We start from the raw sequence: 13,631 nt of genomic DNA, 5'->3' as shown, positions 1-13,631 counted from the left end.
ATTGCTTTTCCACCTGCATGTTTAGCCCCACAGCTACATTTTTACAAGTTCAAACTGTCTATGGGTGTTATTAAAAGTCATTCTGGGAAAGGCAGATCACCAGCTGCAGTAGGTACAGACGAAGCATGTGAATGTAAATGTGTGTACAAAAAAGAACATTACCACAATTAATCAGAAATAACTACTGTGGTGCACCATTACAAATTCATGAGTCCTAATGGTTTCACATTACAAGTGGATGGATTATGGTTTTGTCTGCTACGTTACAACAACCATAGTGCCCTGAGGCAAGGCACTTAACATCCTTTAAAGTCAACCGAATGTGCCTGCTGAGATGTGTGAAAATATACAAGCCCCATGTCTGTGTTTAATCACAACAGGTTGCTTTGATGTAAAGGAAAGCTGAAAATTAATTTCCTAATGTAAAAATAATGGTGTGTACCAAATATCCACCAGCAAAACCCCAGAAATAAGAGTTGCTATGCACGGTCACACTATTTCAGTGTTGCTAATAAAACACCTCACATTTTCCTTAATGTGTGTGAAGATTTAATTAGATATCCAACAACACTGAGACCCACAATCACAAACTGACAAATAGCATCAAATTGAATTCACTTCTTGAAGGCCAGCAAGCAATACAACTCTTATGTTGATATAATTACTGCTCTATCGTATTAAAAATATAAAACTTTTGGCATGAATGTATATAAACACTCACCTCCCAGACTGACTGCCAGGCTTTCCTGTGCGTGAGGCCCCAGTTTTTGTTTGGCCAGCATGTCCCAGCTCGTGCAACCTGTTGTCTATTCTCTTAGCTTTGCATGGGTCACCAAAGCCACTGTACACACACACTTCCAGGAAAAGAGGCCCGCCGTAACATAGAGAGATGATCGGAGCAACACTGACCCGGGCCGCCACTTGACAACACACCAGAGAAATGCTGACGTCACTCGGCGGTACATTTTCCAAGGTCTGCTTGCCCGAGCTTGGCTCAGAGGTAATCAGGAATGTGATCAGGTCAACCTTTGCTTTGACCTGATCACTCACAGTAACCACATAATGGGAGGAAAACCAGGCAAAGGGTACATCCTGTGAGGAACGCTGGTATTTAGGGGCTTTTTAGCTGCAACATTTTCCTCCTAAATGGATTCTGGCATGATTTAGTATCATTATATTGAGACCTGAAACTGGTCTGCACCTTCATATTTATGACCTGAACTGACTGGTGCTGCAAAAAATTAATCCCAAGATGTGGTTTAAGATAAGATATAAATATGCACTTTTGGAAAACTAATAAACTACAAATCACTATGAATAAAACTCCATATTATCTATCTGACTTACACATTTACAAGGCACAGTGACACAACAGCACAAAGATATGCTGCTATAATCTAAATCACGCTGTTCTGAATAGCATAAACAATAAAAATTTTAACTCAGATTGTATGTATATGGTGGCGTGTTCTTTAAGTGTGTAAATCATAGCTTTCATCACCATATGATATTATACGGATTCTTTGGACGACAATATGACATTTGGTAAAATCACTAAGTCTGCCATGATACAATTAGGATTTGATTAAATTCAGGGGCCTGTGATTTATCTAATGCGTATTGTATGATCATTTAACACATTAAAACATTATTATTATTAAGGATGCCCTTTTTAAACATAAAAAAATGAATATAAAGTGGGAATTATCTTAAAGAAGGTGATATGTATCAATATTTTCAGTTTGCATTGATAAAATGGTATTGTTGATCATTTAATCAATACATAGATGCAGATCAGTGCATCATTACACAACCAGTGCTTTTATATGCTGCAGAAACTGTAGCTAACTAGCAGCACATGACACTCCAGCACCTCCACTAAATCAAACAGAGACAGGGTGTCCTAAAACACAGAGGCTGCACAACCACATCACTGTACACTTCAGTCAGCCAGCACCTCTTCTCAAACTTTCCCCGAGACAAACAACTTGGCCTCAACTTGCAGTGTAATTGTGCCGTCTCTGCTGCCGGTGCCAACAGCATAATTCAGTATAATGGTGAGACAGCAACACGACAGAATCCTTCCCAAAGGAAACTGAGAGCGTCACTACTTTAACAAAACGAGCCCCGTGGTTCATTAGCTTTGCCCCAACCAGTGTCATTAGAGCTATTTGAATCAGCATAAAGACGTCTAGTTGTTCTTCCTGTAATTACAATAGGCTGACTCAACTGCCCACAGCCAAATGGTCTTCCTCAAGGGCAATTTGGTCTCGCTGGTAAAAGTCAAACACTCACTTTGTTGTGACCACATCAATGTCAGGTAGAGCCACGCACTGACAGACATATGGGCACACACACATTTACACTCACAAACACATAAATACACTCAGAGTCATAAACAGCAGCCCAGCCCTTACCAGACTTAACACCAGCTAATTGCTCATGTATGGCTCCTTTCACTCAAAACACACACACACACACACACACACACACACACACACACACACACACACACACACACACACACACACACACACACACACACACACACACACACACACACACACACACACACACACACACACACACACACACACACACACACACACACACACACACACACACACACACACACACACACACACACACACACACACACACACACACACACACACACACACACACACACACACACACACACACACACACACACACACAGCAACAAAGCATGCTGGCTCGCTGGCCGTCTACAGCTGTGACGTCTCACATGTGGCGCTGTGTTGATATAAGGAGTAACACAAGTGGAAAATTGGAGCTGGTGGGGCCAGACTGCTGACTTCCTGATAGGAAGAGTGGAGTGGAGGTTGACCCATATATACATAAAGTAGTCAACAGGCTCCAACACCAGGGGAAATACAGACAAAGGGTCTGTGTAGCTCTGTGCATAATGTAATGTGGATACAGATCAGTGTTACCCAAAGGGCTACTTTGGTATTAGCATGGGCCTCCTTACAAAAAATAACCCTAACGTCAAAGTAAAAGTACCTTCAACACACTGATGTCACTGAAAATGTCAAACCGCCTCATTTAGAGTTGGGACTCGCTTTTTTTCAATCCCCAGAAATTAAAGGAAGTCAGTATGAATCACATTCTACTAAAATGGGAAGTACTGAAGACTCATAAACCAAGATGGCTTTCATTTAACAGCCACACCAACGACAGTCTGAACCCCTTTAAGCTACTTGTTTAAGCCTTACATCATAACCAAAGTAGAAAACAATTTATAAATAGACAAAAAGGGAGCTATCCTCGTGGGCGGTCAACCTTTAAAACTAAATGGAAGTGCAGCAAAACCTTGCTAATCTCATTCTGTGGATAATAGAAGTCAATGGGAGAGAATATAAACTTTCAGACTTCTGAAATAGGCCACAATGGCATGTTAGTCTGACTGCTGCCATGGAAATGAAAGAAAATCCTAAAATGTTATTTGCAAATTACAGTCAGATAGCATGAAACAAAAGCAATAAAACATTTTTTTTTTCAGTTAAAAGCTTTTATTTTGGTGTATATGACCCAACAAAATGCTTTTTGGGGGTCTGCAAAGAATAAGTTCTATGGTCAAGATAAAATAGATGTTTTATGGCTCATGACAGTCAGATCTACCCCCAAATATTTGGGGGCTATGTCACCCATAAGCAGAAAAAACCCCACTGGGAAATAGGGATGGGACTGGCCAAAATTTCAATTATACAAATGCTATTAACAAGTCTTCTTACATGACTCCTGATTGATTGTATTCATTTACTATCATCATTTGTGCACATCAAATGGAAACAGGTAAACCAGGTATGTTTAAAAACATCAGAAGGTTTAAATTTGGGATTAATAAAACTAATGTTTCCCCATTTATTACAGAGATATATGCTATAGGGATGTAGTAAACTAGTATTTGTATAATTGTTTTTGTCAGAAAATTATGTCGGCATAGATAAAAGGAATCGAAAAGCTTAGAAAGACGCAATTCCAATGATTCAGACTATTTGTGTGCTTCCCATTCCCACCAGCAAAAAGCCAACTTTGATCATTTGTGCCTATTTCAGCACTTTATTTCCCGCCAGTATGAGATACTTACACACTCCTGTGGTGACAGAAACTCTGACGAAAGATCATTCTATAAAAAAAGCTGCTTTAGTTAAACTTTTCCCATAATTGTTTTGAGATATAAAAAGTTATCTGAAGCAGCGCAGAGATCTCAACGCTTCTAATTATGATGTTGTGTTGCGGTGTGGCATTCCCCTCTTAAACATCCATTATGGGTATTGGATCTCTCTCCGACCAAGATTACTGTACAAGACGTCTGACTAAACTGAGTTTAAGAGCCGAGTTACGGATGGAAAATCATAATCATTTCAATCACAAACAAATGGGCAGAATTTGAAGGAATGCAGGATATATACAGCTTTTAAAAGTAAAATTCAAGCACTTTAAGGTACCTAAACCAAAAATATCAAGAAGCCTTTACCTTCATAATGCAAATTCGAAAAATAAACCCATAGCAAGTATTGTATACTGATAGTGTGTTTACTGTACCGGCTGTTCATGGTATCTTTTGATTATTTAATGCTTCTTATTTACAGAATAAGGGATCAACAAACTATTAATCTAGCCATCTAGCCAGGATACAAACTAACAAATATGATGATGGTTTTGTTTCATTTAAAATATTAAAAGTGTGTGGTTTAAATTAGTGACTGTGTAGAGGAAACACCAGATTATGTTGAAATCAAGCATATTCCTCACCTTTAAATGCATAGTTTCCAAACTTTAAAGACTTTTCAAGAACCATATGTCATGGATCAAACAGGTTGCAAAGATCACACAGAATTGTGTAAACAAAGGGACAAACTATGTTTCCTGATTGAATTTTTAGTATCTCGCACCAATCCAGGCAGCGTGTTATCTAAGATCTCAGATAACCTCTGCTGCAACCTCAGACTTATCAGCAGTTAAGTTCCCAATCCAATCATGCAGTCACTTTCTATCGTTCCCTGTAGGCTGTAGGATATGATGCAGTGGCAAATGGAAAAGTGATCTCCAGCTTGTATTAATCAGGGCTCCTACACCTTTTCCAAAGTGAAGATCCATTTTCAAGCTTTTTAAGCACCATACAGCTGAGGTAGATTACATATTAATGTACACTACATGCTGTTTATAAAAAATACAGATTATTTAACTTCAGCACCACCTTAAATATACGTTATTGTGCTATAAACAACCAGAATTTGTTTCAAAAAGGTTACAAATAAAAACACAACAAAGTTTCAGGTTTCAAATTGTGTCACCTTGAAGTAGTTTGTCAATTTGGAACAGTTTCTAGTAATTTATTAGAATTCCAGGCCCTTTTTAAACCTTGGACACTAAAATTTGAGTGTTTAGTAATTGCTACCACCTGTAGAAGCCCTGATTAATTAAACAAAAAAACAGCTACAGTGTGTAAAAAAACATTAAGGATGTACTTTGCTCTGTCACTTGCTTGAAATTAATAGCTGGGCATGTTTTCTCCTGTGATTGGGTGACCTCACTTCTCAAAGCAACTATTAACTATTTTATGGTGTCTTACAGTCATTTTAAATAAATAAAAAATCCCCTACAGTTGTCTCCCTTTCTTCTTCAGACTTAAGGAGAAAACGTGTGGGTGCTCTATCAACTCTAATACTAACATGTGGTTTTGGTTAAATGCTACTGCAGTTGCAGCTTTTGTCCACTACATTTCAGTCGTACTGGGACTTCAAGTCAATCTCAAATTGTCACACTGTTAAAATAATCGCCTATGTCATTTTTTTGTCAAAATTGATTTTTTTTTTTGCCTAAATCATCTCATGATGCCGGCCACCTATGGTAAAATCGCCTACATCCTCAGTTGATCAGATCATGTGATTTTAACCCTTTAAGATAATGATCTATTTCAAGTGTGTGACTTAAGCGGATTTATTATGCCTAAGTCAAAATAAAATGTGACTAAAGCAGTTTTTTGAACATGCCTTTGTGACTTAAGTGAGAAATGGTAACACTTTATTTTGAAGGTGTCTACATAAGAGTGACATGAGCATGTCATAAACATGACATGGGCTGTGTCATGAACATTAATGACACTTTGAAGTAACATTAATGCTCATGATACTTGTCATGTCATGTTTCTGACAGGCTTGTGTGACTCTTATGTAGACACCTTCAAAATAAAGTGTTACCATATCTTGCTTAAGTCACAAAGGCATGTTCAAAAAATTGCCCAAGTCATTTATTTACATAATTTACACACAGTGTTATCCTATGTTAATGGCCATCCTTTGTTACATCCTTTTTGAGTGAAATGATCAATAAATGTCATATGTTACACTTTTGGTAAAGTTTTTTGTGTTTCCTACTTGAAAAAAACTTGAAAAAATGAGTTAGGCGATTGTTTTAACAGGTTGACGACATGCAACAGTACCACAGTCAGGGTCAGTGCACTTTGGCCCTGACTCTTTACCACTGATCCGGAAAATGATGCTAACTCTGCTGTAAATAGCTTCATAAATTCATTTTATCATTTCATTTAACCTTTATTTATTTCTCCAGGAATCATTGAGGGCAACCCCTCATTTATAATGATGTCGAGAGTACAGAGAAAACACGTGCAAAAACATTAAAAACAGTTACAGTGAAAGACAGAGTTATTGGTTATCATAGTTTGAAACTGGCCCATAGTTAGAATTGTGTTCAGTTTGAGTTTCTCGTCGAGTTAAAAACAGTGGAAATAAGTTGAAAATAGTGTTTAAGGTCGCATCTATCTTCTGTATTTGATAAAGCAGCGTGGTCGTGTGTGTGTGACTCGCTTTTAAGTTGTGCTGAAACAATAACAAGAGGCTCGGATGGATCCACCCGAGCGCCATAATTTAGTCACACTTTCCCCCGGAGCGGAGAGTTTGTTAGCATGCTAACGAGCTAGCCGCCGAGGCTAACGCGCTGTTGTTTTCATGTGAGGAACAAAATAAGCGAGCGTCTGCAACGTTTGAATAAAAACGAGAAAAAGAAGCGTGGGCACCAACTTACCCGAGTCCACCGGGGTTTTCATCTTTGTTGCCGTCTGCTTCGGTCACTTTCCCCCTCGTCGAGTCGCAACTTTACACTTGAGTTAGCTTGTAGCTTAGCGGAGTTAGCAGTGACTCCCCACTCCTTCCTCCGGTGTTGTTCTCACAAGTGGCTCGTTAGGAAACAACCTGCCCCCGATTATCGCTTTCAAGTTGAAAAAAGGGAAGAAAAAAAAACTCCCGCTAACTTCACACAAGCTTTCCTCTTTTACCTCGATACATCGGAGTTTGTTGGGGGGGGAAAGTTTTGAGCTGCCGGGGTTATTTGTTTGTAAGTACGCGGATGGTGCGTAAAGTTGCCCGGAGCCTCTGGGGGGATCCGGCCGCCCGGGTCTGAATGGCGCAGCTCGAAGTTTGGAGGAGTCGTGCTGCCGTCGGTCGGTGCTGCAGCAGCGGAATGCGACGACTCTAAATGTTCATCCCAACGATGTCGCATGGTCGATTCCTCCTCCACATCATCATCATCATCATCCTCACGGACAGACAGTCAAAACAGCGGCGCTTCAGAAAGGAACAAAAACTCTTCTTCTTTCTCTGCCCCTCTTCTTTCTCCGGCACAGACTTTTTCTTTTTCCACTCACTCACTCACTCACTCACTCACTCACTTCGTGTTCTCTCAGGCTGCCTCCCCCCTCCTCCTCCTTCCTCTGTCGGGGTGTCGTGTTTCGTTCTCCTCCTGCCACACGGGGCCGCCCACGCTGACCCACGGAGGGAGGGAGGGGGTGAGGAATTGAACGCCCACTTGTTGACAAAGATCGTCTATGTTGTTGGAAATCAGCATCACCTTAATCGGCCAATGTGTGTGGCCACATACAAGGAATTTGACTCAGATTTTTTTTACAGGTTTTATTTACAGTGATAACTTTATTTAAATATGATATGTAAACAAGCTGAGAAAGCCAGTTGAAAGTGCATCATAGGATCTTTCACAGTGTGCCATTTATGTTTCTAGACCATTTTTAAATTGTGAATTTTCTTTCTACCATGAAAACTATTACTATTTTAATTAACATGCAAATAGACTGTTTTGTAGTTTTGTTATTTATTATTTTTTCTGCTGTTTTGTGTGTATAAATGGTAAAATAAAAAATGGTACATTTCCATAGACACCTGTGTCTTTTGTTTGTGTTTTCTGTTCCTGGCAACTTTATCCTTTGTTAATTAGAATAAAATGAAAAATCTGACTGATAGCCAAGATTGTGTTTCGAGGAAAAGGAGCTATGCATGTGACGTAAGAATGGATTGAAAGATGCTTCAGAGTTTTAATACATAAAATATTAGACCATTGTTTTCTTCAATTCCTTGTTCATTTTAATGCCTGGTACAACTAAAGATGCATTTGTTTGCACAAATATAATGAGAACAACAAAAATAGCTCATAAGATTTTAATTTAAGAGCTGATATCTTGCCAATTTTGCTTCAAAGTGACGAAATCCATTAGTGAAAAGCTGTCTACTAGTTCCATTTTTCTTAAATGAGAATATTTCCTGGTGATACAGAAAAAAAATATCTGCAGATTAATTATGTAAGAAAGTTGATTGGTTGTAACCATATAGCTGAACAAAATGCAAGATAAGGTATATTTAACATTAAAAGTTTCTCACAAAAACATTATAAATGGAAATGTTCAGGTCTGATATACTGACAAAAAAGTTATGTTTTGTGTGTAATGAAACCCAAATAAACCTGGAATATTTAGTTTAGGTTATGGGCATATTTCATATATTTATATTAAGGTCAGGTGCATCTCAATAAATTAGAATATCATGGAAAAGACATACTTTTCAGAGGCCAACATCTCCATATTAAACATACTTTATTAAAATTGGTCTTTTGTGACATTACATTTGTTTGAGACACTGAATTTTAGGTCTTCATTAAATGTAAGCCATAATCATTATAATTAGAAGAAATTAAATAAAAAAAGACATGAAATGTTTCATTCTGTGTGTAATGGATCGATATAATGGGTTTTTTAAAAACTTTTTTAAATTGAATTACTGACATAAATAAACTTATTTTTTTATTATATTCTCATTTATTGAGATGCACCTGTATAACATATATTAATGTTTATATGTTCTGTTGTTTCTTTTGTACTCATTAAAAAAATCTTAGAAATCTTTTTTAATAATATCTTACATTGTTGTTTTTCCCCCTGAGAGTATTTTGTATATATTAAGAGAACGTTAAGATCAGAAAATGAAAATGTTGCAAAAATTATTTTTTTAATAATAGTAATATAATAATCATAATAAATACAATAAAAATAAATATAGTGATAAACAATAATACATTTAATCACTTTAATAATTTAGAAAATGCTAAAAAAAAAAAAAAAAAAAAAAAAAAAACCTGATACATGTATAACACTGACCTTTAAAATTAGTCAGCAATTGAGCTGCTAAGATGATGAACAGAGTTTTTTGTATAGATAGTTAGGGTCTTTATTATTGCACACAGGGTTTTGTTGTTGTTGTATTTTGGTTACAGTCATGGAAACAATGTTAGACCATCCTTGTTTTCTTCAATTTCTTGTTCATTTTAAGCCTGGTACAACTAAAGGTCCATTTGTTTGGACAAATATAATGATAACAACAAAAATAGCTTATAAGAGTTTAATTTAAGAGATGATATCTAGACATTTCCCATGGTTTTCTTGATAATGATTCTGGTTATTATCAAGAAAAAAATAAAATGAAAATAAAACCCAAACCCTAAAAAAAGCTGCACATGATTCCTTAACAAGTCTGTACCACAAGAAAAATTGGACTATCATGTATGAGTATGTATTTTCTTAAAAATTAAATAAATGTATAAAAAAACTGCACGACTCCTTTACAAGTCTGTCCCACGTGGAAATTATATTTTGAGCTTGAGGGACGATTAAAAATACATGAAAAATTGATGAATTCGGTTGTTGTTTTTTTATACCATTTTTGTTTACACTGCTTTTGTTTTACAGGACAATTATGTACACAATTATGTTAAAAAAAGTGGTGTGTATATATAAATATCCAATATAAATATATACTGCATAAAAAAACACCAACACCAATGATCAACAATCAAAATTGAAATAAAAACATATATAATCTGTAATCTGTTTATGGCTATTTTTGCACAATCCTTTGTGCACATACCGGTATATGAGGAAAACGGTCAAAGTTCAAGGTGCAGTAGTATGATGGAGTAGAATGTCCCAGTTATATGTATTCTGCATGCAACAGTGTGTACTTTGTAAGAGCAGCTGCAGTGTGTACTCAAGGTAAAAAGAAAATGTATCAATATGGGATACATACATAAATGTAACCTACATGTATATAGATATGTATACTATATAAACGTGTGGGGTTTATAATGACAGGGACAGATTAGGCTCCATGCTTAAGAAATGGAGCATTAAAAACTGTTAAATTGTAATATATGGGATAATGGGAGCAGTGGGTGTTTTGGTGTTATTATACAGGGTTATTGCCAGAGACTGATTCACTTTTTCTGTCAGTCCAACAGTGAGAGAAAAAGACACAATTTAGGGAGTATACAAAGGTCCATTTATTGATTAGACACATTTCAAGCTGAAGATTTTTTTTGTTCAAGATAAATTTAATGAGTATAAAATAAACACCAGAACATAAAAACACTAATATATGTTGTATGAAATATGCCTATAATCCCCATTAAATATTCCAGGTTTATTTTGGTTGCATTACACATGAAACACAATTTATGTTGTCAGTATCAACATTATCTATACAAAGAACTTATCATCATAGCAGGTCAATTGCTGACTAATTTTAAAGGTCAGGGTTTTATTTTTATGTTTATTCATTTATATGGTTGTCTTTAAGCTAACCATAACTGTACCCTTTTATTGTTTTTTTTATTGTTATTGTAACAGCTTTTCTCTCCATTTTGAACATTTTTAGCGTCAGTTAATGCTAAAAAAAAGAGACCAAATGCACAATCAAAGAAAAAAACTTAAAAAGATGAATTTGACGGATATTTTCAAAATGATTTAAATTATTAAATGTATTATTATTTTTCATTATATTTATTTCATTGTATTTATTATGTTAATTATATTACTATTATTAAAATAACTGATGTACATTAATTGTGCGACCAACTCTCGGGTAACAGCCTCTCACTTGAGTACGACAATAATCAAATCATGTTAAACAAAATCAAGAACAACTTTGCTCGTGTTTGTAGAATCTCTACAGTCTCTTCAGGTCTTCCACCATCATTGTTATAAATGCACTAGATGCTGCTGTTGCTTATTGTGCATGTACTGCTGCTGCTCTGTTACACGCCACTACTGTCTCATTCCCACTCCGTTCCACAACATCGGACTGAAATGTGAATGGACGCCAATATTACACCATTGCAGAATCAGTATGAATGGATGTGTTTCCATTAGGTTCTTTTCCCTCTAGTGAGCCACTATGGGTGTGGCTTGGGAGAGGATCCGCCCAACTTCACCAGTTAGGGCAGGGATGGGCAACAATTTTTAATCGACACTACAAACTGGACATTGAGGGGTTAACTTCTGCTGCTCTAACTGCAGCTGGGAGAGACTGCTGCGGGAGGACTGGGCTGCTTGTGAGTGCTCTGGGACGGTGTTTGCTACTCATTAAGAAGAGTAGGAACAAGTCTCCAATAACACCAGAAAAAGTCACTAGATTTATTGCTAGTCGCTTTAAAAAAAAAAAAAGTCGATAGAGGGGTCTGAATAGTCGCTAAATATTTTGACAAAGTCGCTAAGTTGGAAACACTGCTTGTTGTGTCGGTCTGTTGTCACATTCGAACTCCATTGGTTAGCCGCTACAAAAGTACCTGTATGGGAACAGAGGCCGAGGGGAACTAAGTAGTGGGCGGAGCCAAAACACTTAGCCTATTTTCTAACTTTCCTCAAATTTAAGCTTCACTGATGCACATGGTGCCTATAGATTCCTTAGATCTTCTGGTTTCATATGATAATATATATATCCAGTATATTCCTAAAAGTGAGCCCACTACTGCCTCAAAAAACAAAAAACAGCGGAAAAACTGGCAGCCCGCCGGCCAACGGAACACTAAATATCGATACATGTTGGCCATGAATCGATATAATATTGCCTTGCAAAACTTGTGATACTTTGCTGTATCAATTTTTTCCCCCCACTTCTTGTATGAGTGTCCTAAGGTGAAATGCCAGTAGATCTGGCATGAGAAGGGCTACTGATGATCGTAGCTTGTTGGTAGATTGCATTAAATTTGTACCATTTCATTGTAGATGCACAGGGTTGCCAGGTCAGATCTTCAGTAATTTTTAAGCAAATGATGCATGAGTTTGTGGGCCCCCTGTAGGCCCCAAGCAGCTGCTTAGTATATATTTATTTATTTATTTTGTTCCTTTCATTAAGGTGGACAACAAAATGTGTACAGAGACACACTCTACACATTCATGACTGGAAAGGAGCAGCAAGAAGAAAACATTTCTTATATTTGTCTGCCCCCTACTTGAACTATAACAAAAAGAAAGATGGTCTGACATCACATAAAATTGATTTTCAGTAGCCTACACCAACAAAACACTTAAAACAGCCCTATTCTACTTTAATTTATTCATTAATTTATTTATCGAGTGACTCATCATCTCGATAGATGATCTTTGATGAGTACCAGTGGCAGGCTGCAGCCCGGAGCCGCCGCCGCTGCTGCCTCCAGTGTGTCGCCCCGCTCGCTCCCGGTCTGCGCGTCACTGCGTTGCTGTGGAGACCCGTTAAGCGCCGCGGGGTGATGAGAGGAGCCCGTGTTTACCTGTAAACTGCGACAGAGAGGCAGCCAGGGAGCCAGGGAACCGCCAGCCGCCATTCATGCACCGCGGAAGGGAAGGAAAGGGCAATCAACAGGTGTGTTGTCCCGCAGGGAGGGATGGAGGCCCGGGCCCACATTTACATTCACTACAATTATACAGAGGACATAGCCTGTAGCCTATCAGGGCTTATTAGCATTACACACACACACACACACACACACACACACTGCTCCCACACTCCTTTCTTCCTCTCTAATGAAGGGCCCTTCAGCACTTACATCAGCTCAGAGGAGGCAGCAGAGAGAGAGGGAGTTGAAAGAAAGTAGCAGTAATTACTCAAGAGCGTGAACTGGAGAGCGAGGAGCGGGCTGAGCTGAAGAGCGGACGGGAAGGAAATGAAGTGGAGAAGAAGAATAAGAGTGTGGATTGTAGGTAGAGGCCCTTTCTTTCTTCCTCTCCCCCTCCTTCTCTCTCTCTCTCTTCGTTCTTACCCAATCAGTCATCCCACTGTTTTCTCCCCTCCATCCGTCCATCCATCCGTCCCTCTCCGTCCCTCCTCTGCTCTGCTCATTTACTTTGAGTGGCAGTGTGTGGGAGGTGAAGGCCAGCCGGTGGGTGAAGTATTTCATGCGATTGTCAGATTGTCACAACCACAGACACACACACACACACACACACACACACACACACACACAGA

At 38.0% G+C, this 13,631-nt stretch overlaps 1 protein-coding gene across 1 annotated transcript in view; it reads right to left on the bottom strand.

Annotated features, from left to right (window-relative positions):
• Positions 1–7,798, bottom strand: part of erf (Ets2 repressor factor) — a 48,262-nt gene extending 40,464 nt beyond the window's left edge. Inside the window, exon 1 of the mRNA XM_059350682.1 lies at positions 7,093–7,798. Within this exon, the coding sequence (XP_059206665.1) occupies positions 7,093–7,114 (22 nt within the window). The 5' untranslated portion in view covers positions 7,115–7,798. The remainder of the gene's footprint in view (positions 1–7,092) is intronic.
• Positions 7,799–13,631: the final 5,833 nt, after the last annotated feature.

This window comes from Centropristis striata, chromosome 14, assembly GCF_030273125.1.
Source record: "Centropristis striata isolate RG_2023a ecotype Rhode Island chromosome 14, C.striata_1.0, whole genome shotgun sequence".
Classification (NCBI taxonomy): Eukaryota; Metazoa; Chordata; class Actinopteri; order Perciformes; family Serranidae; genus Centropristis; species Centropristis striata.
Note: the sequence above shows the minus strand (reverse complement) of the source record. Positions and strands in the feature narration are given on the sequence as shown.